Source organism: Arvicola amphibius, chromosome 8, assembly GCF_903992535.2.
Source record: "Arvicola amphibius chromosome 8, mArvAmp1.2, whole genome shotgun sequence".
Classification (NCBI taxonomy): domain Eukaryota; kingdom Metazoa; phylum Chordata; class Mammalia; order Rodentia; family Cricetidae; genus Arvicola; species Arvicola amphibius.
Window position 1 is genome coordinate 66,837,346 of NC_052054.1, and position 23,783 is coordinate 66,861,128.

Below are 23,783 nucleotides of genomic sequence, written 5' to 3' on the forward strand. Positions count from 1 at the left end.
TTTAAACCTTTTCTTCGTGGTCGGGATTGGGGATTAAGGCTGCCTGAGGCGTTTAAGACCAAAGGTGTGCATGTATTAGCCAGTTCTTCAGGGTTCATTAAAAGGGGACTCAAGTTTCGCTTCAATTTTCCTTGCTGCCTCATACCTTCAGACTTTTCTTGGCCCATTGGGCACATAGCCACTCACCCGGAGGACCCCCGGAGCCGCGTTAGCTGTTCAGGATGAGAATTTCATGAGGATCCCTGCCTGGGCTTTGCGAAGGGCGGGGGTGGGTGGGAGTGGGTTGCAAGGGGCTATCGCGCAAGTGCGGACCCTAATTCCACGCAAACGGCGGGTCTCACCTGGGCTCCAAGAAGAGGAGCGCCTGGCCTGGCAGGCAGGATCCCGCAAATGCTTGCGTCTCTGCGCGCTCCGCCATCCAGTTCCGAGACTCCCCCTCTTCTGCCGCTGTGCTCGCTTACTGGTGGGTGGGCGCTTCTCTTCGCGACACTTTGCAGACGCTCCCCAATGCTGGGCATGGGCGCCGCCACCACCGTTGGTCCCAGGGCTGGAGTCCTTACGCGGGTGGGTGAGAGCCGGGCCCTGGCCCCTTGTATCCTGGCACCCAAGGGCGGGGAATGGTGTCCACTGTTGCCACTCCCATGTCGGTTGCCCTTTCTGGGACCCTTTGACATGGTCGCCCCCTCCCACTCGTGGGACAAAGGGCGGGGGCGCATCCCCACGCGTGACACCCCCCCGCTGCGCACGCGCCCAGCCCCCACCCAGGGGGAGGGGCTTTGCTAACCTGCACAAGTGCGGGAGGAATGGGCGGCTGGGACAGGGGAACGCTCGCAGGATGGACTCCCCCCCCCACCTCATGCGAGGAAGTTAGGGGTGGTTTCTCCCTTCCATTTACGGTTTTGGGTCTGGTGATGGCCCATGATGAGGGTCCTTCATATTCAGGCCAAAGTGTCCCTGTGGTGTTGAGCCTGTGAAGAACCAAAGAATCTAAGGGCGGAGCTCCTTCACGACCAAGAGTTCTCTCGCCGTGCCCCCTTGCTTTGGGTACACGATTTGAAAACCTCAGTGTCTCTGTCCAGGAGTATGGGCTCTTTCCTCCTTCAGACCACAGCTCCAGGCCAGTGATCCCTCCTTACTCCAGAGGAACAGGTACTCCACCGCTCCAGGAACTAACTGACTACATTTGGTGACCTGTTTCTGTCCAGTGCCCCTGACGGCTCAGCTGCTGGGTCTGAAGGAAGCCTCGCTATGAATGACCGAAGCAACCGTAGGCGGACAAGTGAGGCACTTGGGGACCCTTTCCCCATCCTTGGCCCGACACTCTGGTTCCCTCTATCCACGGGGCAGTTATGGTTGGGGGTGGTCTGAAAGGGCCAGGCCGCTTCTGGGGTGACCTGCACTGGCCTCTCTCCAGTGAAGGACGAAGACACATTTGAGATCTCCATCCCCTTCGAAGAGGCACCCCACTTAGACTCACAGATTTTCTACAGTCTGAGTCCCTCTCGGAGAAATTTTGAGGGTGAGCTGAGAAGGGCTTGGAGGGACTGGAGTCAGGTGGGGTACTACCTCATCCTGGGGCATGACCCCCCACCCCCTGCTGTTCCTAGAGCCTCCAGAGGTCACCTCCCCAACCCTGACCCTGATGAACAGCGTTAAGGCCCAGCTGCACATGGCCCTGGAAAGGAACTCATGGCTGCAGAAGCGCATTGAGGACCTGGAGGAGGAGAGGGACTTTTTGCGGTGTCAGCTGGACAAGTTCATTTCCTCGGCCCGGATGGATGCAGGTGGGGGTGGGGACACACAGTTCTCCCAGGACCCGCAGAATCCAAAACCGGCTGTTGGGTCCACCTAAGGGGACTTGCCTTTTATTCTTCCACTGAGAACCGTGCTGACTTTAGGGGCCTCCCCAGCCGTTCTTTTCGTTTTGCCAGACTCTCATTTCCTACCCTGTCATAGACTGCCCCATAACTCCGCAGCCTCGAGCACTTGGGGTAAGTTTCTCCCCGAGTCTGGATTTCCAGCCTGGGCTCTCATCTTAGGGGAATGGCCCTCATTTCCTTGTCAGTCTGCTGGATTCCTCAGAGGGGCCCTGCCTGCACCCCAGGACTTGTGGAAAATGCATTTATCCATTCACCAGAGGTGTCCCAGAATAACCAGGGGCTTGTTTTCCCACCACCCTGTTCTACACAGTTTGGCTAACTAATGTTTTTTATTCCTTAAAGACTGTGGGATCTCAGAACTTCTTGTCCCCTAAACTCTGCCACAAGGTCATGGGCAGATTCTACCATTTTGCCTTGCTCTGATTATGACTAACAACACGGTGGTGTCACCTCTTCTGATAGGCAGGATCTTGTCTCATTAATATGTGTTGTCTGCTATTCTGGCCACATTTCCCAGTCCAAACTCCCCCCCCCCACCCCCCTTGCCTAGATCTTTAGCTCAGGTCTCATAGAACTTAGCCTTTATTCAGGCCATAACCCCAACCTCTGTATTCAGCTGAGCTGCTGGCAGGCTTTCTAGCTGGTAATAATGTCAAAAGTCCCAGCAAAGGGCCTAAGGGCATTTTGAAGGTTTCAATCACTGGGGACCCAGCATTGGGATGGGCACCATGTATGTCCCTTGTCCCCTCTTCCTACACTGGGAGCGCTATCCTGGATGACTCCACTCTTTCCTTGATATGACAGGGTACAGAGTCCTGACGTCAGTTCCCTCAGGAGTCCATCTTTTGGAAGATGCTGAGTCTAAGCCTCAGCTGGTTCCCTGTTCAGGTGAAGATAGTTAGCTTCCCCGATACCCAAACTGAACTTTGATATCCAAGCCTCTTACTCAGAGGCCTTGCCTGCTTCTTGGATTTTGACTACTCTCTGAAGGCCCCCACGATACATTTCCCCTACAGAAACCCAGAGCAGTCACAGATGTTCCACTGAGTTCTCCGGATCCCAGCTAGCTCGATACCTTCATCCTCGGGGGCTTTACCCTGTTCTCATCCCGAGGATCTGGCCTCCGTGTTCATTTTTCCCCCTTCAGGGCAATGATAGGGCATTATGTCACAGTTCATTTTTGTCTCTCCTTAGAGGACCACTGCCGGATGAAACCTGGGCCACGGAAGGTTGATGCGGACAGCCGGGCTGGGGTTGGGGGAGAAGCCTCAGACCCTGAGTCGGCAGCCTCTTCCTTCAGCGGGGCATCTGAGGAGGGCAGTGCCAGTGAGAGGAAGAGGCAGAAGCAGAAGGGAAGTACTGGCCGGAGGCGATTTGGGAAACCCAAGGCTCGAGAGAGGCAGCGGGGTGAGTGGGTACATGTGATGGTGTGTTGAGGGGTGCCCACCCCAGTATCGGTGTGAGTTCTGCAGCAATGCCCTAACTTACCCATATATAAAACAATCATACCCAGCTCCATCTCCCAGCCCTTCTATGTGGTTCTGAGTTAATTTTAAATTTCGGTTTACACCAACTAGCAGAGTCAATTCTGTTTTCTCACCAGAAAGGAGGCCTCTGGGCACATGCGCAGCCTCTCCTTTCCTCTGGTGTCCGGCCTGCCTTCTTCAATATCCCCCCGGGTCCTTCTCCATTTCTTGCTCTGATCTCTACTATTTTCCGTTTTGTACTCCCTTCTCTTCCTGTATGGGGCTCCTCCACTTCCTTGTGTTTTTTTTTCTTCCTTGCTTTCATTTACTTTCTAACGTGTGTGCCTTTCACCCCATCTTTCCTCCTCATGCCTGCCCTCCTGTTCCTACCTGGGTTACCCCATTTCTCTGGCCCCATATGGCTGTCTTTTCCGGTTCTTTTTCTGCCCGTTTGGCCCTGCAGTGAAGGACGCTGACGGGGTCCTCTGCCGCTACAAAAAGATCCTGGGCACCTTCCAGAAGCTGAAGAGCATGTCTCGAGCCTTTGAGCACCACCGCGTGGACCGGAACACGGTAGCGCTGACCACGCCCATCGCGGAGCTGCTCATTGTGGCTCCCGAAAAGCTGGCTGAGGTGGGAGAGTTCGATCCGTCCAAGGAGCGCCTGCTGGAGTACTCCCGCCGCTGCTTCCTGGCGCTGGACGACGAGACTCTCAAGAAGGTGCAGGCTCTAAAAAAGAGCAAGCTGCTCCTGCCCATCACCTACCGCTTCAAGCGGTGATGCCGCCGCCCCGCAGACCGCTCGCTAGACCGGGCTTCCCGGGGCGCCGCCAGGGCCAGATGCTGCCCTTTCCTGAGCACTGGGCCCTGCCCCTCGGCCGCCTACGCTGGGCACGCCATCTCCATTCCACTCCGCAAGGGCGGCCACCTCGGCCTCCCTAGCTAGGAGTAGCCCATTTGCATCTTACATGAAGACAGAGCATTATTCAGAGAATTTAAATTAAAGAGACATGAACATTTTCAATAAATTGGGCCCCAGGTCTTCCTAGAAAGGGGATGGATGGGTCAGGAGTGGGTGGCCGTCGCCAAGGAGACCGAGATGGGAGCTCTCAGGCAGGAGCCTCTAGAGAGGTAAGGGGAGGACAGGGTGTAATTATCCCCAGGAGGCAGAAGTGAGAAGAGGAGCAGCAGTCTCTTCCCAGAGAAAACTAGGAAGGAAGCAGACTCTAAAGCGCAGCGGCTAGGGCACTGATTCAATGACCTTTAGCTGAGCCAGCCTGGTAGAGGTACCCGGGGGCGCTGTGTGGATTCATTTCTGCCGCCCGCCAGGGGTCAGGAGATTGCAGTCCCAGAAGTGGCACGTCCTGCGCTTGCGCGGTAGGAGCGGGTGGGGGGGGGGGCTAGTTAACGTGATTGCCAAGGCAACCGGGAGATCGCAGTCTAGTTTAACGGTCCTGGAGTTGGTACCTACAGTGGGGAGGTGGGGGTAGGGGGAGGGGAAGTCCCCGCGCACGCGCAATGTGCATTTAGACTGGCGGATCTTCCCGAGCCCTGAGAAAACGTGCCTCAGACTGAACTGCTACGCAGGCGCACAAACCCCTCTCACCGCCTCCTTAATCACCATGCGCAGGCGCCCCAAGCCGCGCAAAAAACCTCCGCAGGGGTCTCGAGCAGCTTTTGCCCCACTGACTGCTATTGTTCTGCATACCTTCTCTGGCCTTCCACGAGGTCGGCTATTCTTCCATCCCCCTCACCAAGAGTCAGGTGCCAAGAGTGAGACCCGCCCCCTCTTCTGTAGCTCCCCGACCCACCTCTTATCTGTACTCCCTCCCTTTTTTGCTCTTGAAGCCGAAAGAAGCCGAAGCAACGGCGGAAAAAGCCGAAGTTTCCCTTGCGCGTGAGGCCTTCCCGAAGCAGTGGCGGAAGGGGCGGAGTGACCCAGTGGAACCTCCGGAAAGAGCCGAAGATTAGATTCGGGCTTAATCTCTTGAGGGGTCGTGAGCGAGCGCTGGAAACCTTCGGAAAGAGCCGAAGGTGTGGACGGTTAGGATTCTTGGAAGTGACCGACTGCTTGGACAGGGCCAGCGAGGGGTGGGACGAGTCTCAAGGAAGCCAGAGACTAAGACGGTTTGAGTTGTAGGAAAAACCCGGACCTTTACAAGGGGCTGGCGTAGGGGAACGCGAGGACCCACGGAATCCTCCGAACGTTGAGACGCTTGTCTCCGGAAAGTTACCGAAACTTGGGCAGCCTGCAAAATTCTCGCATTAGGTGGTTTCGAGGGTAGCCGTCGCCTCCTGCAGACTTCTCCGTCTACAGTCCGGGAATAGCCGACTGGCTTCGGAGCCGGGCTCGGGGCAGTTCGCGGGGGGGAGGGTGGGGCGGGCGGGACGAGGGGGTGGAGTCAGGGTGGGGCGGGGCTTGGGGGCTTGATTAGGTAGACGACTGAGTGCCGGCGGGGGCCGGAAGTAGCCGAAGCCAGCGGCGGAAGTAGCCGGAGCGGGCGGGCGGCAAGGCGAGGCGAGAGCTGCACAGGGCCCTACGCGGCCGCGTAAGCATGTCGGACTTCGACGAGTTCGAGCGGCAGCTCAACGAGAATAAACAAGGTGAGGGCCCCGGGACTGTGGGGTGGCGTCTTGCTTCGTTCCGTGCCCCTCACCATTTCCCCCTCTTGTTCCCTCCCTGGGGCCGCATGATTCTCCAACACCCCCCCCCCCGTCCGTGCCGCGCGCGCCTCGCTCACGTGACCTCCCCTTCTCTGAGCTGAGGGAAGGAGCCGCGGGCGCGGTTTAGGGCGCGTGCGCGCAGCAATAGCCCGCGCCCACGTGGTCCCGGCTGAGAAGGCGCGTTGGCGCGTTGAGGGCGCGCCGGATTTTTCTATGTGAGGTTTTTTTTTTTTTTTAATTTTTCTCTTTCATTTGAGAAAGATAAAATTAGGTCTCCTAATCCAGTCTTTTTCCTCTTGCTACGTTTGCACTTCCGCTTCCGGTCGGGCGTACTTTTCCTTTCTCCACGCCCCCTTTGTTTCCAAAATGGCGGTAGTGAACCTCTCCCCCCCCCCCCCCTTCCTTCACGTGGACTGGCACTGCAATCTCCCGGTGCTTGCAGGTTACGTGCCTGTTCATATTTTTTCGATGTCTCTAGAACCCTTCCTCCAGAGTATTTGTCCCAGCCGCTGCACGGCCCTTTAGGTATAAATGTGTCCTACACCTGTTTGCCCGCCAAAGGGAAGCCTCTGCATTCTTTGTGCCCCTTATATACAAAACTCATGTATGCCTTGGGGTTTCTGGCGGCCGACAATTTCTGTGTCTTCCATATCCCTGATTTTAGACAAACCCAAAGTCCTGTATGATTCCAAACTCGTGCAATTAGACCCAGTCTCACTGTGGGGATAAAATAGTCAACACAAAGGGAAAGAGGGAGCTGGCTCAATGGCCCTAATGTGTTAGTGGAGGCAGCTACTCAAAGGTAGGGTCCTATACTAGGAATTTGGACCAGAAAGAAAGGCAGGCTATGTCGATGCTGATGAGTTTAGGGATTCCGAGGAAAGAGTTGAGTTGGAAGACATCCCTACAACCTTTTTCCATTTTGGTTTGAGGCTGAAGAAGGGCTTGAGTTTCTTGAGGATCGGGGCTTAAGCTGTCTCGTGTTCCTTGTTGGAGTTCACAGTCAGAAGTCTTTGAATTGAAGCTAGAATTGAGAGGGGAGTATCTGAAACAGTGCATGTGGGGGAAGTAATTTTCCTGAGTGCCATGGTGTGTTTTCTTTGAGTAAGTGTACTGCTTAGGAGTGTGCCTGAGTTCAAATACCTGCATTGCTGTTGGTAGGGATGGTGTTCTAATACTTTTGTATCTCACCTGTTTGTGATCACTGCTTACTGGTTTTGAGATTAGTAATGGTGGTACACATTGGCTACAGTTGTAATTAAACTCAATTTACCAAGTGTAAAGGCAGGGCAATTTGCTAAGAACAGATTTTCCCCCACCCCCGAAGGCAGGGCTTCTCTAAGTAGTCCTGGCTGTCCTTGAACTCTCTGTAGACAAGGCTGACCCCGAACTCAGATCCACTCGCCAGTACCCTACTGCCGCCTAGCTCTTAAAAGTTTCCTAAGTGAGTCATTTGTAACAGACTTCTGAGAACAAAATAATTTCTTGTTGATTGGGCAGGAAATTGAGGCTTATAAAGTTTTTATTTTTCTCTTAAGAAAGCTCTAGGCATTATTTAGTAGAAAGCTGGAGCTGAGATGAAGTGAGCAATGTGTATATATAGTATGTGGCTTGGATTACGCTTAAACTAAGTGTTTAATTAGCTCTTTGCTAGTGTGAAGAAAGGTAGGCTGGTGTAGGAGGGAGAGAATGGTGGGGAAAGTGGATGCCCATTGTTATGCAGTAATACCTCTTGAGTGCTGTAGATGTGACCTTCATTCAAGGAAGGGAAACCTGGATGTTAAAGATAGTTCCTACTTTAAGAGCTCTGACTGCAAAGCCAGTTCCACTGTGCTCCGAGTGGAGTTGCTTTAGCTGGCCTTAGAGGCTGTGGTTAGATGGGTTGTAGTTCCAGAATGTCCCTGTTGGTGTTGGAAACGGACTGAGAACAGACACTTAAGGGTTGGTTGGTGGAGCCTTGTACATAAGACAGCTGTAGTATATAGCATTTTGAGCAAATGAAGTTCCATGTTCTTAGCTGTCCAGCTTCATTATGTGGAAGGTTCTTGCCTTTCTGGAATGCTGAAAGAAAGTTCTACCATTTTGTCACCCTGCTGGTGTGTATTTGTCTCTTACCCGGCCTTCTTATGTTTCTTAGCCTCAGCCCCTTTCCAGTTTTCTTAAGTCCAGTTTCCCTGTCCCAGGTATCCAATGTTGTCACTACTTCCTCTCTGGAGTTCTTGTGTTTGAGACTTAGCAGCAGGAAAGATAGTTGGGATTTATTGGCTTTTTGAGACAGTTTCTCTGTAGCTTTGGGGCCAGTCCTGGAACTAGCTCTTGTAGACCATGCTGGCCCCAAACTCACAGAGATTCGCCTGCCTCTGCCTCCCACATGCTGGGATTAAAGGCGTGCTGGGATTAAAGGTGTGTGCCTCTAATTCTTGATTGTTGTTTTAGTCTTTGCATGTGTGAATGCAAATAATAAAATCCTTTGTCGTTGGTAGTTGTACCCAGATTCTGGAGAACTCTCGGTTCTGACTGGTCCTCAAGAATACAGCCTGGTGCCTAATTTACTGGTATTACAATTGAGTTTGTGCTTCACAGTTTCCTAGTTGTTGGGCTTTGAGCAAGTTGTCAAGTTCTTATGCCTCAGTTTCATTCTGACATAGTTTTTCCAAAGCAATAGTGATAAATAAATGCAAATAAAGGTATTCTTTGTCTGTAGATTCTGTTAGAATCATCTCAAGATTGGTTATGTTTTTTTTCCCTGGGTGCTTTCCTCAGTATTAGTAGTTATGGAGTTAAAATAGATTTCAAATTTTCCTGCTTATTGCATCAGAAAAATACATAATGTAACTGTGGTGAGTTAAAAATGTACTTTGATGTCCTCTTCACTGCTTTTTCCTACTGTGAGGACTTTTAGGATACACCTGTTACAGTTTTCAAGTATGCTTGGTTTTGAGACAGGGTCTCCTTTAACTTATTAGCCTCCAATTCTTTTTCTCTTCCTGTCTCAGCCTTCCACATGCTGGAAATATAAATGTGCCTCATTACTCCTGGCTCTGTGTGTGTTTGTGTGAGTGGGTGTGTAGGCTTGATGGTTGAAGTCAGTGGTACCTTGAAATTTAAGAAATACATTGAGGTGATTGGTCTAGCTTCTACCTTGAGTGTTTTTGTAGGTCCAGTAGGCCTGGAACTCTTTTATCAGGCTGACCTCAAAGTTGCAGAGCTCCATCTGTCTGCCTTTGCCCTCAAAGGTTCTGTAGTTTTTCTTGCGAAGCTGTGTTCTGTTAATATCCAAGGTCTCTTGAGGCAAAGAGGGTAAGGAAGCAGAGTAGATATTATGAAGACACAAGTCCTTATTATTCTATCTAGTCCATCCTTCCTTTGGTTTAGAGGGAGTGAAGCAGGGAGGGTCTGGTGGTTTGGGCTTCAAGTTTGGATAAGGCTGCTGTGGACCACCAGTTGAAGTACTGGAGGGGCATCTTTTCCTTACTTTCTGTACATTTAGAAAGTAGGCCCCTTTTCAGAGGGTGCTTACTCTTGCATTATTCATCTGGTTGGGAAGGGATGGAGTTGAGTTTCCACACTTCTTAGGGTTACTAGATCCCGCCTGGCACCTGACCCTTGGGCCTGATGGTGGGACTGTGGGTGCCAGCTGGTTGCAGAGGATTTTCCTGAGGGGTTGCTGAGTTTCTTCAGGAAAACATCATTGGGTCTCTTGATTCCCCAGCCTCTAGCCCTGCCCCTCTCAGGGACGACCCTGGGGTCAGGCCCCTCAGCCCTCGAGGGGGACCAGGAGCCAGCCTCCTCTGTCTTCTCTGGCTCCTCAGCTCCTCTTGAGCATCTTCAGGTATCTTACACCCCGGGGGCATTTCCAGGCTCTGTCCCTTTGGTCCCTTCAGAGTCCTTTGGGACTCAGGTGTGGACCCAGGAAACCTGTTGTCTCCCTCCATTAAATCCCTTCCCTGGGGGCGGGGGCTCCCTGGGTCCTGGCATAGTCACCAGCACGCAGGGTGGGCTGGGCCTGCACGTTCTCCCCATTCATCCCATCTCTTCTCACACTTGTCCAGAACGGGACAAGGAGAACCGCCATCGGAAGCGTAGCCACAGCCGCTCTAGAAGCCGGGACCGGAAGCGCAGGAGCCGGAGCCGAGATCGGCGTAATCGGGACCAGCGCAGTGCCTCCCGAGACAGACGAAGGCGAAGGTACTAGAACTTTGGGAACTCTGGCTGGGCTCCTATCAGAGCCTGTGTTTACATGACTGTTCTCTGTATGGGTGCTGTTTGGTCTGCCTTGAACTTGGTTTTTCCTATTTCTGTTCTGTTTTTTCCCCCCAGTTTCTCTTTTGGCAGTACCAGTGGGTTTTTGGGGCCAATAGTTCCTGGGGACAGGGAATAGTTTTGGCTCTCTCTCTCTCTCTCTCTCTCTCTCTCTCTCTCTCTCTCTCTCTCTCTCTCTCTCTCTCTCTCTCTCTCTCTCTCTCTGTCTCTCTGTCTCTGTCTGTCTCTCTCCCCAATACTGTCCCTGTCTTTGAGGGCACAATTGTATTTTCTTGCTCTGGTTCTATTTGGGACTGTCTTGGAGAGCACTCGTCCTGTTTCCTCCACTTCCTAGGAGTTCTGGAGTAGGGCAGTATCTGAAGCCTGGGTTTTAATTTCCAGCTCAGGGTTGTTGGTCTAGTTATTCAGTCTCATCTTGCCTTCCTGGGTTCCCCTCATTCTCTGTGTTCCTCTTAGGTAAGGAAGTGTGGGATATAAGTGTGGGATATCTAAAGAGTCTCCTTCCTCATCTTAGTTTCTCCATAGAATGGCCTAGTCTCTTCCTGCTACTTCTCCTTACTTCCTCTTTCCTGGGAGTAGTAGGATTGGGGGGGTGGTTGGCAGGGCCGAGGGGGCCTGCGTGCTACTTGCTCTCCTCGGTCCTGCCTCAGTCCTGGGGTTCAGTGACCTTGGGCGGGGTGTATTTTGTGGGGAAGACAAAGGTCCCCGGTCACTCCTCCCCATACCTTTCCCTCCCACCCCCCAGCAAACCTTTGACCAGAGGCGCTAAAGAGGAGCACGGTGGATTGATGTGAGCTTCTCTTCCTGCCCCTTCTACCCCATGTCCACTCCCTTCTTCCTCACCTGTGCATCTTGCCTGCCTTGCATCCCCACCCTGGCCCGAGCATTGGGGAAGAGTCTCAGCTGCCAGTGTCCCTCCCTAGGCCCAGGCCCAACTCTCCCTCTTGGAGAGAGTGGAGCTTGTGTGGGAGGGTGTGGAGGGCTGGGGGGTGCTCCTGGCAGGGTCTTGCAGGCCCGGTGTTGGTCAGACTGAGGTTACCCTGCCCCACTTTCCCTTCCCCCTTCCCCAGTCGCTCCCCCCGCCATGAGAAGAAGAAGAAGGTGCGTAAATACTGGGACGTGCCACCACCTGGCTTTGAGCACATCACCCCAATGCAGTACAAGGCCATGCAAGGTAGGTCCCCCCACTCCCATGGGCTGTTGTAGAGGTTAAAATTGGGACATCTCTTCCACAGGTTGTGTGTGTGTGCATTGGTGAGACTGAAGGAGCTTACCCAAGGGCTTCTGGCATCTGCTCAGGGTAGCCATGATGGAAGAGGGAATTAAGTCTTTACCAACCAGGCCCTTAGGAAACCAGATTTCTAAGCTTGGGCCCTGCTGCTGAGTTGGGTTGACTGATTGAAGAGCTTCTAAATGAAGTGGGTTAGAGAGTGGGTGGGTGGGGTCAGTGTATGCTGAGTAATCCTGGTTTTAGGGCTGCTCTAATGGGGTTTTACTGTTTACACCCATCCTGAAGCTGCGGGTCAGATTCCAGCCACTGCCCTTCTTCCCACTATGACACCTGATGGTCTGGCTGTGACCCCAACGCCCGTGCCTGTTGTTGGGAGCCAGATGACCAGACAGGCCAGACGCCTCTACGTGGGCAACATCCCATTTGGCATCACTGAGGTACTGCCCTCCTCCTGCCCCTGCCCTCTCCCCTGTTCCCCTACCCTGTTCCACCCTCCCTCCATTCCCTTTCCCCAACCTGCACGGGTCAGACTCTGTTCCTGCAAGACCCCCCGGCCCCCTCCCAGACGGACGGATGGAGTTGAGCCAGCCAGGGGCCGGGCTGGGGGTGGCCCCTCCCTCCCTCCTCTTCCCCCTCTCCCGTCTCCCTTTCCCCAACCTCCTCCCACAACCCAGGGATCAAACACACACATAATGTACCTACCTACATATTATACCTACGTGTTGGAGAGAGACAGAGAGGGAGACTCGACACACATACACACAGACGCACGTCCCTGCAGTTTTTCTGACATGCTCTCCTTTTCTGCCGTCTATCCACATCCTTTCCCCCCACATCCCTCCCATGGTCGCTGTTCTTTTATTTTTGATAGCCCTGACCTCCCCCACCTTCCCCACCGCTCCTCTCCCCCATCCCTCTCCCCCACCCCTTCCCGTGGCACCCCTGAGAATCCCGAGATCAAAGAGTTGTTTCCATTTCTCTTTAAAGTGAAATATTGTGGGGCTGAGATCCCTCGTAGCAACAAAAAGTTTGCTACCATCGTCGAAGGCAAGTAAGGTCCATTCTGACTTTCTCAACCTGCACTTTGCTACATTTGATAAACCAGCCCCCGGACTCCAGGGCCAGATCCCTCCACATCACTCTTTTCTCCTCCCCTCCCGCCCCACCCCTTCCTCCCTGCTCCTCCATTCCTCCCCGTCCCTGCACTCTACTCCTTGCTCTGCCTTTCTTTGGGCTCCCTTCCTGTCCATGTGCTTGTCTGTCTTTCTCTTCCTGCCTGTTGGCTCTCCTGCCTTCCCCCACCTTGTCTGCACCTGGTGTTTCTTCCTTGTGTCATCCTCACGTATTTCTTTCTCTTGCTGTCATGTGTTCTTTCATCTTTTCTTGAGTAACTTTCCTCCTAATTTTTTGGACTCCATGTCTCACCCACTCACGCCTGTCCTGTCTGGCCCGTCTGCATCTGTCTCCTGTCCTTTGGTATTGCTTTCTCTCCGTTTTCTCATTTTCCTCCTGCATTTGTTCCTACTATTGACCTCTATACCCCTGACCCATATTCCACTGTCCCTTTCCCTCCCCCTTCTCCCTCCCCTCAATCCTCTCCCCTTACCCCCAAACCCCTCTGTGTCTCCCTCTCTCACCCTTCCCCTCCTCTCTCCACCTCCCTCCCCGCCCTCCCCTGTCTCCTATTCCCTCTGCAGGAAGCTATGATGGACTTCTTCAATGCCCAGATGCGCTTGGGGGGATTGACTCAGGCCCCTGGCAACCCAGTCTTGGCTGTGCAAATAAACCAAGACAAGAATTTTGCCTTTTTGGAGGTAAGCTTTCCAGTGATGGAGTAAGGGATAGTGGGGCTTGTCTGTACTGCCCACTCTGACTGCTTTCTCTGTATTCCAGTTTGCATTTGGTAGCTGTAGAAGCTCTGCAGTCCCCATCCTGCCACATACCGTCCTATGTTCTCTCTTGCCTGGGAGGCCTTTTTGGGTTCTGCTTGCTTTGTTGGTTTCTGCAGACTGTTCTGGCCTAGTCTACTCTGCTTAGGCTACACTGACGCTACAGAGCACACAATCTGTCTTTTTCTGTTTTGGACTTAGATTGAAGCAGTTCACTGCAGATGTTTATAAGTCTCATTTCAAAGCAGCTACTCTCTTATTGTCTCTAAAAACCTAGCTTTCATCTCTTGGGCCATACCCAGGAAACAGTGGATGTGCTGAAGTGATCTAGTCTGCTGAGGTGTTTGAGTGCTCCTTCTCAGTCTGCACTTGCCCATCAGAATCTGCTTTATTTGAACTGTTGGAGACTTCAGCTTAAATGTCATTTCATCAGTAAGCCTGGGCTGTCACTGCCACTGACTCAGTTGACCTAATGTCCCAGTGCTGACTTCTTTCTAGCGTTGTCAGAGCTTATGGATTGTGTGCTTGCTTTCATATCTGTTGGGTGCCAGGATATTTGCTTTCTAGAGTATGAGCTTCTAGGGACAACCTTGTGGCTGTTCTTCCATTGGCCAGTTCAGGATTTGGTACATGATTCTTGTTTATACAAGTGGGAGGAAAGTTACAGTATTGGGGGTTGGGGAGTGGTTTAATCTAGTCCCTGCCTACCCCTTAATTCTACCGTTCTTTTTCCTTCAGTTCCGCTCAGTGGATGAAACGACCCAGGCCATGGCCTTTGATGGCATCATCTTCCAGGGCCAGTCATTGAAGATTCGAAGGCCTCATGACTATCAGCCACTGCCTGGCATGTCAGAGAACCCCTCTGTTTATGTGCCTGGTGAGTGGAAATTTGTTGGTGGTGGGGTAGGCTCACTATTCCCTGAACTCAGATTCCTCTCTTTAGCCTAGCTAGAGTTGCTTAGGAGATTGTTGTGTGTGCTTTGGACCCTGAGGTGATGAGCTGTGATCTGAGAATGCACAGTTTGTAAATGTCAGCCAGGTACAGACCAGAGGTGTTGGAATGTGTGGTGCTTGCAGTCTGTTCCTGCCTTGGTCCCTTGGTCCTGGAATTTCAGGGCTTGGTGTGTAAGTCTGTATCTACAGGTACATATTAACAGACCTCTGCACAGTCCTGGTGTGTGGACCTAGCATGTCAGTGCTCACTGACTCCATGTCTCTCTCTGGCATGTGTTCTGGGCTGTTTCCTGTAGTTGTATTTACTGTCACCTCTTACAGTAGGTCACAATAGATCTTTGGTTTGAAACTTACAGATAGGGTCATAGAAAAGTAGGTCATTGAGAAAATAGATTTTGAACATTCTGCATTAATCTTTCAAAGTTTAAAAGGCTCTGCATGTATGTCATCCTGCAGGCTGTAGTTTGCTGAGCTAGCATTTGGCAGACTGGATGGGATATAAGAAGAAATATGTAGGCCGTTTGCTCTGCTAGACTGCAGGAATCTGTTCTAGTGTTGGGGTTCTAGCTAAGTAAGTGATGCCCAGGACTGAGACTGATTGGAACTTTTAGAATGTGGGGTCTTGCTGTTTGATGCTTAGAGTTGGAGAATGCCCATTGAGGCCAAGTATCCCCTTCACTTTAGGGCAGGGAAATGTTCCTGTCAGTGGAGGACTTGCCACTCTTTATATACCTAGGTCTAAAACTAACTAACATGCTCCTCAGTGCACTGCTTGAAGATTCACTGTGGTCCTGGGGATTGAACCCAAGGTCTTGTACTTGATTGGGAAGCATTCTCTCTCTGACCTGAATCCCTTACCTCCTTCAAGTTTTTTCTTGAGATAGGGTCTCACTAAGTTTGCCTAGACGGGCCTGGAGTTTGGGAGCTTCCTACCCCTAGCTGCCTGAGTAATTGGTCTGTGTCACTAGGTTCAGCTTTCTCAACGACTGTGGGCATATCTCTCAGATGAAGCTATAGAACATCTTGTTTCTACCTCTTGCCACCAAATTCACTCTTTGGATTGGCCTTTAATTACATAGGCATCCACTTGCTGGTTTTACTGTGTAGTGTGCAGGTGCTGCCTGTCTCTGGATCTTCTGTTAGCCTTCTGTCAGCATATGTTAAGTAAGTAGTCTGCCAACTGGATGCGATATCCTCAACCTTTTCCTAATATTTTGAGGCAGGGTCTTTGAGTTGGTCAGGGAGGGCTTGAACTATTGGCCCTTCTGCATCAGCCTCCTGTGTAGTTGGGATTATAGTCTTGTACCAGGGGGCCTGGCTGTAGAGTTTTCTGTATATGGTCTAACTGGGTATCCCAGACTTGTTTCCCAAATTGACTCCTTGCCCTCCAGTGTTGGGAATCACAAGCATGTGCCATACAACACCTGCCCTGTCGAGTGTTAATCATAGTTTGACATGGCATCGTCTGTAGAAGGTGGAGGAGGAAAGCCAGGAATTATGCTTTTTTTTTTTTTGTTGTTGTTCATGGTTGTAAAATTCATAAGTATCCTGGGCTGCCCTGGAGTCTCGGCTCAGCTTTTCTCTGTATTCTCCATGTTAACCTTTCTGCTGAAACATGTAGGTGCAGGCACAGTTGCTTTGGGTCATACTGCTAAGTGGCAAGTCTCTTCCACAGTGATTAAGCAATAGGAAGATGAGTCTTTCTCTTTGGGATGTGCCTACCTGAAAAGGCTTGGCTTTCCAGCTAGCTGTGCCTGTGATTTGACACATCATTACCACTCTGGAGACGGCAGCAGCAAGTGGAATTCTGCCTTTACGTCCTCTATCTTCTTCTGAACTTCAAAGGAGAACAAATGTTACTATATAGACTAAAGAGGAAAATATTTGATGAAATCTAATAAACATCTTGATCATTGGTTAAAAAACAATTTGTAAATTGGAAGACTGACTTCCTCCCTAGTGAGAGTGTGTGCGCAGGTAACTAGATTGCTATAACCTGGAGTGGAAGCCTGAGCTGCATTTCCACAAAAGTGAAGCTCTTCTTGGTCACCAGTGTTGGCACCTTGTGTCCTTTGGATTAGGGGTTAAGTGGCTTAGAATGCTGTCTATTTGTGCTGTGTAGTGTGGTGTTCTTCCTATTTCTTTAGGTGTAGAATTGAACACAGGGTACCTTGTTTGGGTCCTACCTTGGACTGCCTCTGAGATATGGCACAGTGATGACCAGATTGGACTTGGTCTAGCTGCTGCTGTAACCTGCCTTACTGCTCACTTGTGGGCGGGGAGGGGCCAAGCCTGCCGAGCTGCCTTTGAAAGGCACTGTTGAGTTGGGCTCTAGAAGTCACCTTTTCCTACTTCTAGGACGTCTCTCTTTTTGTATTATAGCTGGAAATATTTACACCTACTGAGGTAGAATTTTTTTCTAATTTCATTTTATGTGTATGAGTGTTTTTGCCTGCATATGTGTCTGTGTACCATATGTATGCCTGGTGCCCAAGGATGTCAGAAGAGATAGTTGGATCCCTGGAACTGGAGTTATGGATGATTGTGAGCCACAACGTGGGTACTGGGGAGCTGAACCTGGGTCCATTGCAAGGGCAACAGGCGTTCTTAACTGTTGACCCATCTCTCCAATCCCAGATGGTAGATTTTTAAAGTAGTTGTTCCTGGCCTATGGCAGCACCGAATATGACCTGGCTCTAAATGCTTCTTGTCACCGTGCCCTTGAACTAGGTCTTTTGTGGTATATGACTCTACTACTGGGGTACTGCTCTGGTGGTTAGAAGTATTTGGATTGATGTCCGCAGTTTTCTGGAGCTAAAGAGTTATAGTAGGGCCAATGATAGCCTGGAACATGGATAGGACACAGTGGCTGAGGTTCTAGGGTAGCCTTTAATATCTTTTTTTTTTTTTGGATTTTCGAGACAGGGTTTCTCTGCAGCTTTAGAGCCTGTCCTGGAGCTAGCTCTTGTAGACCAGGCTGGTCTTGAACTCACAGAGATCCGCCTGCCTCTGCTTCCTGAGTGCTGGGATTAAAGGCGTGCGCCACCACCGCCCGGCTAGCCTTTAATATCTTACCTGATGCTCTTGTAGATTAGGAGAGACTGCCACACTTAGTATGGGGGCGAGCTGGAAAGGGAGACTATGTAGCGAGACTTGAGCTCTGAGGAGTCAGGCTGGATTGGTGCAGGGCCGGATGATGTCACTGAGACTTAAGTGATAATATTGGTGAAGCTTGCATGGTGTCACACAACTGTATGGCCAACACTTAACCACATGGGTCCAGAGTTGAGTAGAGAAAGCAAGCAAAACTCCTTCTAGTCACCACTGAAGTGGCAGCCAACACTGAGATTCTCAGCAGCCTTCCAGCTCCTTGTCACACTACCTCAGTAACAGGCCACCCCTGCAGTGAATGAAATGTTTCTGGATGTTTGTCAGATCTTAGGGGATCTTTCATGTTCAGGTGTTGCTGTTCTATGCTCATGTATTTGTCAGAATATAGGGGTGTTTGTGGGAAGTGTGTATGCTGTGGCTTCCACCTTTATTAGGTATCTCAGGTAGGATAGGACTTGAAAAGGGACTCAGATTTTTTTTGAGATGGCTTCCTGCCTTAGCCTTCCAAGTGCTGATAGACAAAGCATGTATGTCACCACTTCCAGCTTTCTCCTTGCATGTTGGGAAATGACTGTACTGGAATTGAAGTCTTTATACATTTTGTCTTTAGGCGTTGTGTCCACTGTAGTTCCAGACTCTGCCCACAAACTGTTCATCGGGGGCTTGCCCAACTACCTGAATGATGACCAGGTAAATCCTCGTCCCCCTTGCTAGCCACCCATCTTAGCCTGACCAGACGTTGATGGATTGTTGGCCTCTTGCAGGTGAAAGAATTGCTGACATCCTTTGGGCCTCTGAAGGCCTTCAACTTGGTCAAGGATAGTGCCACAGGGCTCTCCAAGGGCTATGCCTTCTGTGAGTACGTGGACATCAACGTCACAGATCAGGTGAGCTCTGGGTGCCTCAAGCTGCTTGCTCCATTTGCCCTTCTTAACTTTGCTGTTTCCAAGCCTAGGTCTCCTCCTTAGGCTAGGGTGGGAGGTGGTTAGCCTGAAGCAAGGCCTTGTGGGGACTCATTCCTTTTCCCTTGGTTTTGCCTCTTTCCAAACTAAATGCCCTTTGCCTTCCATTCTTTCCCCACCAATGCCTGGTTCTTTGGGGGAAGTGCTGGGTCCCCTGGTTCCTGACCTGTGCCTCTCCCGCACCCCTTCCACCCTTCGTCCTCTGATCATATAGGCCATTGCGGGGCTGAATGGGATGCAGCTAGGGGACAAGAAGCTGCTTGTCCAGAGGGCGAGTGTGGGAGCCAAGAATGCCACGCTGGTGAGCCTCCCGGCACGTCATCTTCCATTGGCTAGAGGGACCCTGGGGGTGGGAAGGGCTGGATGGGAAGGTTTTCTTAAGTTCTGCCCCAGTTTTCATGGGAGGGAATTTGGGCAGTTGGGCAGTGGGTTCATAAGTGTCTAAATAGAGGAATGGTTCCCCTTAGTTGGTTGTGAGAGGCACAGGCTTGAATGGAGGGAGGCTAGTCTGAGCCATTTTGTGACATCTCTGTTCTCCCTGACCCCACAGAGCACCATCAATCAGACACCCGTAACCCTTCAAGTGCCCGGCCTGATGAGCTCTCAGGTGCAGATGGGCGGTCACCCGACTGAGGTCCTATGCCTCATGAACATGGTGCTGCCTGAAGAGCTGTTGGACGATGAGGAGTACGAGGAGATTGTAGAGGATGTGCGAGACGAGTGCAGCAAGTATGGGTTGGTCAAGTCCATTGAGATTCCCCGGCCCGTGGATGGCGTCGAGGTGCCTGGCTGTGGAAAGGTCAGGGTGCTCTCTTTGTTTTGTGTGCCACCCTTATCACCCTCTGCATCCCTCAGCATCCGTCTAGCTCTGGCCAAGGGTGACACAGGAGAGTGAGTGCAAGGCCTTCTGGGAGCTTGGGGCCTATAGGCGAGAATTTGGTCTCTATATTAATGTAACTTAGTTCAAAACCTACTTTTACTGTTCCTTGGGGGATACTTTTGCAAGTAGCTTTACTTTCCTTTTATCTGTGAGCTGAAAAAAAGGGGCCACCACATACAGTCACGTGTCTCATGTACCAGGTACTCCTTGAAGCTGCGTCTGTTATTCTCATTGGCTCCTGAATCTCTTCATAGGGCGTGGCACAGAAGTGACAAGCCACACAGCTAGGTGTCCCATGCCTGTAATCTTGATTTCAGAGGCCTTGTCCCCTGTGCACTGTGTTATGTTTATGTAAGCTCTCCATGTCCACTTTGGAAGGTGCTGCTGAGGTTGATGGCATTCTTACTCTACTGTTTTTTCACAAACAGCTGGGGACACTGTTTTGCCAGGCAATAACAGGAAGGGTGGGAATCAAAGTTGCCTGATTTCCTTTATTTTCTTTCTGGTGCTGGAGATGGGGTCCAGGACCACTCATTTACTACTAGGTAGGCAAATAATGCTTTCCACAGACCTAGGTTCTGGTTTTAGATAGGTAGGTAATAGTGTAAGTTTCAGTGATATGAAGTTATCTTGCCAGGCAGTCTGTCCTATGTGGAGGGAAAGAAAACAGAGCCTTCAGGTATGATTGCTGTGCATGTGGTGGTTGGTAGGGTATATTCCCACCCCAGACAGGGATTCTGTGTACCCATAACTGTCCTGGAACTCGCTCTAGACTGCTGCTGGCCTTGAACTCAAAAGTCCACTTGACTCTGCCTCCCAAGTGCTGGGATTAAAGACACACATCACCATTGCCAGACTAAAGAAGGGATTTGCTGTGTCCCTGTAGAGCTGATTGCTTTATGGCAGATGTGTGAATGAGTGAGAGGACAGGATGTTCAACCTTGGTATAGTCGAAAGGAGCATGAGTAGGGTTTTATGAGAGAAAAGGCCAACTTTGCAGGAAGGACTAGGGAGGGCCTTACAAACTTGCTGAAGAAGCCTCAGGCTTTAACCTAGAAGAGTAGGGCTTTTAAGGAGAGAGAAAAGCTAATGGCAAGGATGCTGGGTAACTTGATAAATGTATGGGAGGCAGATGATTGATGGATTTATTGTATTAACCTGAGAGAAAGATGGTGGTCTGCTTTAAAGGTATGGTCCTGTGCGATGTGTTTTAGTCAAGGACATAGTGAGTATCGTCCTGGAAGGTGGTATCATCTAGTGATACTTAGTTGTTTATATCTCCCATTAACTTGAAGTGCTGAAATTGCCCAGTGACATTCTGAAACCATTAGTGTCCATAAGTGGTGTTGTTGTTGGCTGTAATAGGTGATGAGAGAAATGGATGAGTTGGGGAGGATTAATCCTTTAACTGCCCATATCTTGATGATTGGTATGGGTTTGTGGAGATGGAGAGGGAGAAAGGCCCAGGAAACCTGAGTGTCAGGTGAGGTGGAGGGCAACAGCCAGCTTTGGGCCAGTTTGCTTAGATGATACCCTGATAGAGACTGCTAGGAAGCAGTTAGCTGGATAGAAGGAAACTCCAAGAGGGTGAAGACGGATAGAAACTCTTGTGTGGGAATTCATAAGGGGAGGCTGAGCAGGTTTCCAGTGCACCCTAGGAATGCAACAGAGATGTGTGGGGTTGAGGAGGGGGGTACAGGAGTCAAAAAGAAGACTGTATCTAAAAGCCTCCTTACTGCTTCTGTGCCATTATTTGATGCAATGCCACTATTGGTCCGATTTAGTCTGGCCCCTTATGGAAGCGTGGTTTAAGTGGGGATTGAGTAAATACAGGAGAAAGAGTGAATGAAGAGACTGGCTTCTTGAGCAGCTGTCTTTTTTTTCCCCTTCATTTGATACAGGGTTTTGCCATGTTGCCTAGGCTGACTGACTTTGAACTCTCAGGCTTTGGCACTAGAAGCATGCATTACCATATCCATTGTTCTATTTATGGGTCTTTTCTTCGGTGGTAGCACATGCCTTTAATCCCAATACTCGGTAGGCAGAGGCAGGCGGATCTCTGAGTTCGAGGTCAGCCTGGGCTACAGTGCGAGTTCCAGAACTTCTAGGACTGTTACACAGAGAAACCCGGTCTTGAAAAACCAGTAAAATAAAATAAAGAGAAAAAAAAAATCTAAGACTGATGTGGATGTTTATAGTATTTATCACCTAGCTCTAAGTTGCCAATATTGTTGGGAGTGGTTTTGTTTCTGCTTTGATATGGGGTCTTGTATAGCCCAGGCTGGCCTTGTGCCTGTGATCCTGCTTTAGCTTCCCTGGTGCTGGGATTGCAGGTATGTATCCTTACACCTGACTTATACAGTACTTAAAGCATGTCTCAGAGTTCATCTTAGAAATTTAGCTGTATTTCTCAATTATTGACATTATGGAATAGATAAGTATTCTGGGGTTTGGCCATCTACCAGTAGATGCCACACTCTTCGTGACAACAGACATTGCTTTTTATCTTGTGGGGACATGTTCTGTCCCTCGTTGAGAACCAGTGTTGTAACTAGATAACTTTAGTTTAAAACAAATAAACAAGCCAGGTGGTAGTGGTGCGTGCCTTTAATCCCAGCACTCAGGAGGCGGTGGATCTCTTGAGTTCGAGGCCAGTCTGGTCTCCAAGAGCTAGTTCCAGGACAGGATCCAAAGCTACAGAGGAATCCTGTCTCAAAAGCCCGAAGAATGCTGTTACTACTGCAAAAGTCTTCATTCATTTCTTAGTATCTACCCAGGTTTTGTTCGGTCTCTAGAATGTCTTCTTTCAATAAGGTTCAAACCCTAAATTTGGTTGCTGTTTGTTTGTTTCTTTTAAACAGATTTTTAAAAAGATTTATTTATTATATATACACTGTTCTGTCTGCATGTTTGCCTATATGTCAAAAGAGGACATCAGATCTCATAGATGGTTGGTGAGCCACCATGTGGTTGCTGGGAATTGAACTCAGGACCTCTTGAAGAACCATCTCTCCAGCCTTAAACAGATTTTTAAATCACTTATTTTTATATTTGTGCAAACATGGGACAACTTTCAGGAGAGGAGTTAGGCCCTTCCAAAACTGGTCGAGTTGTATATATAACAAGCTTTTGGCCCCACAGTTTGTCCTATCAGTTTTATCTCATCTCCCCACCCCACTTCCTTTTAAAGTCAAGCTGGTTGTTTGCTGAAGTAGGGCAGTGGAGTACTTCACTGTATTCATTTCCTGTAAGCAGGTAGTACCAGATCAGTGGCTTGAGTAGATGAAGGTTCAAGTGCTTTAATTAATTCATGGGCTTGAATCCTAATTTCTGACCTTTCCTTATTCACTGTCTTTGGGGAGAGCATGGCTGTGGAATGGCTGATAGAGAAGTGACCACTCTTCTCTGGGATCTTGCCTCTGGCCACCTGCTCATTGTACTCAGGTGACTCAGGCCTGCCTGTTTTCCATTCCTGTGATGTCTGTTCTTTGATGTCTTGGGTTTTGGAGAATGTTTGGATGAACATCCTTAAACTGAACTGAAAATCTTTTCACAGTCTGTGGTGAGCACGGTCTCATTTCCTGTGCTCATTCTGGATTTAAATATGCTGACTAGTTGCTGGGAGCTAGCCTTGTTCACAGATATCTGCCTCTTGTTCCTACAGATCTTTGTGGAGTTCACCTCTGTGTTTGACTGCCAGAAAGCCATGCAGGGCCTAACCGGCCGCAAGTTCGCCAACAGAGTGGTGGTCACAAAATACTGTGACCCTGACTCTTACCACCGCCGGGACTTCTGGTAGAGGTGGCTGGGGGAGGGTGGGGGCAGGGCTGGCTGGGGACTTTACCCCCACCTGTCCCCCCCTCCTTTCTCCCCTCTGAAGATGATGGGCAGAGGAGTGACAGCCGAATGACAGCCGGCAGCAACTGGAATGGCAGCAATTATGGGGGGGTGGGGGTGGGGGGGCTAGGGCAGGAAGGGGAGTGGGCAAGTGCACACAGGCCCACATAGACACATGCACCCACACAGACACAGAGGGAAGGGGCTGGGATGGGGACTGTGTGCACAGCAGGGCGGGTAGGACCCCCACAGCCCCGTCCCAAACAGCCTCTTCTTATCCTTTACACCCTTTTCCTTGGCCCTTTCCCCATGGTAGGAACATAGCGTGTTTATATTTTATGGCCAAACTATTTTGAATTTTGTTGTCTGGCCCTCAGTGCCCTACCCTCCCCCTTTGCAGGACCACAGCTCCCGTCCTCTGGCTTTTGGTCCTTCCAGTTCTCCACCCTGGTTTCTTAAGTAGTTGATTCTTTAGCCTTTTCCTGACCCCCAACCCGTTATCTCTGTCCCGCTCCTCCTCTCTGTGGCAGTTTCATATTTGCTAATAAGAATTTGCTCATTAAACATTTTGTTGTATTTTACTTTATGGAGCCCCTTCTGTGTCCAGTGTGTCCGCTCTTCTGTTTGGTCGTGGGTGTGGAGGGTGG

The 23,783-nt window shown here is 50.4% G+C and overlaps 2 protein-coding genes across 4 annotated transcripts; both read left to right on the top strand.

Annotated features, from left to right (window-relative positions):
* The first annotated feature begins 1,233 nt into the window (after positions 1–1,233).
* Positions 1,234–4,126, top strand: Ccdc106 (coiled-coil domain containing 106). 2 transcript variants are annotated; one of them, XM_038340761.1, is made up of 5 exons: positions 1,234–1,279; positions 1,415–1,519; positions 1,608–1,784; positions 3,075–3,287; positions 3,810–4,126. In XM_038340761.1, the coding sequence occupies exons 1-5, from the start codon at positions 1,249–1,251 to the stop codon at positions 4,124–4,126; spliced, it is 843 nt and encodes a 280-aa protein (XP_038196689.1). In that variant the 5' UTR covers positions 1,234–1,248. The 2 variants fall into 2 exon arrangements, with proteins under 2 accessions (XP_038196689.1, XP_038196688.1); XM_038340760.1 differs by lacking the exon at positions 1,415–1,519 and having other exon boundaries at positions 1,249–1,279.
* A 1,646-nt stretch (positions 4,127–5,772) lies between these two features.
* U2af2 (U2 small nuclear RNA auxiliary factor 2) lies at positions 5,773–23,717 on the top strand. 2 transcript variants are annotated; one of them, XM_038339085.2, is made up of 12 exons: positions 5,773–5,949; positions 10,062–10,197; positions 11,018–11,062; positions 11,343–11,446; positions 11,789–11,940; positions 13,201–13,317; positions 14,131–14,269; positions 18,068–18,147; positions 18,222–18,344; positions 18,634–18,732; positions 18,970–19,218; positions 22,964–23,717. In XM_038339085.2, exons 1-12 carry the CDS (start codon positions 5,901–5,903, stop codon positions 23,096–23,098), a joined length of 1,428 nt encoding a protein of 475 aa, XP_038195013.1. In that variant the 5' UTR covers positions 5,773–5,900; the 3' UTR covers positions 23,099–23,717. The 2 variants fall into 2 exon arrangements, with proteins under 2 accessions (XP_038195013.1, XP_038195014.1); XM_038339086.2 differs by having other exon boundaries at positions 18,634–18,720.
* Positions 23,718–23,783: the final 66 nt, after the last annotated feature.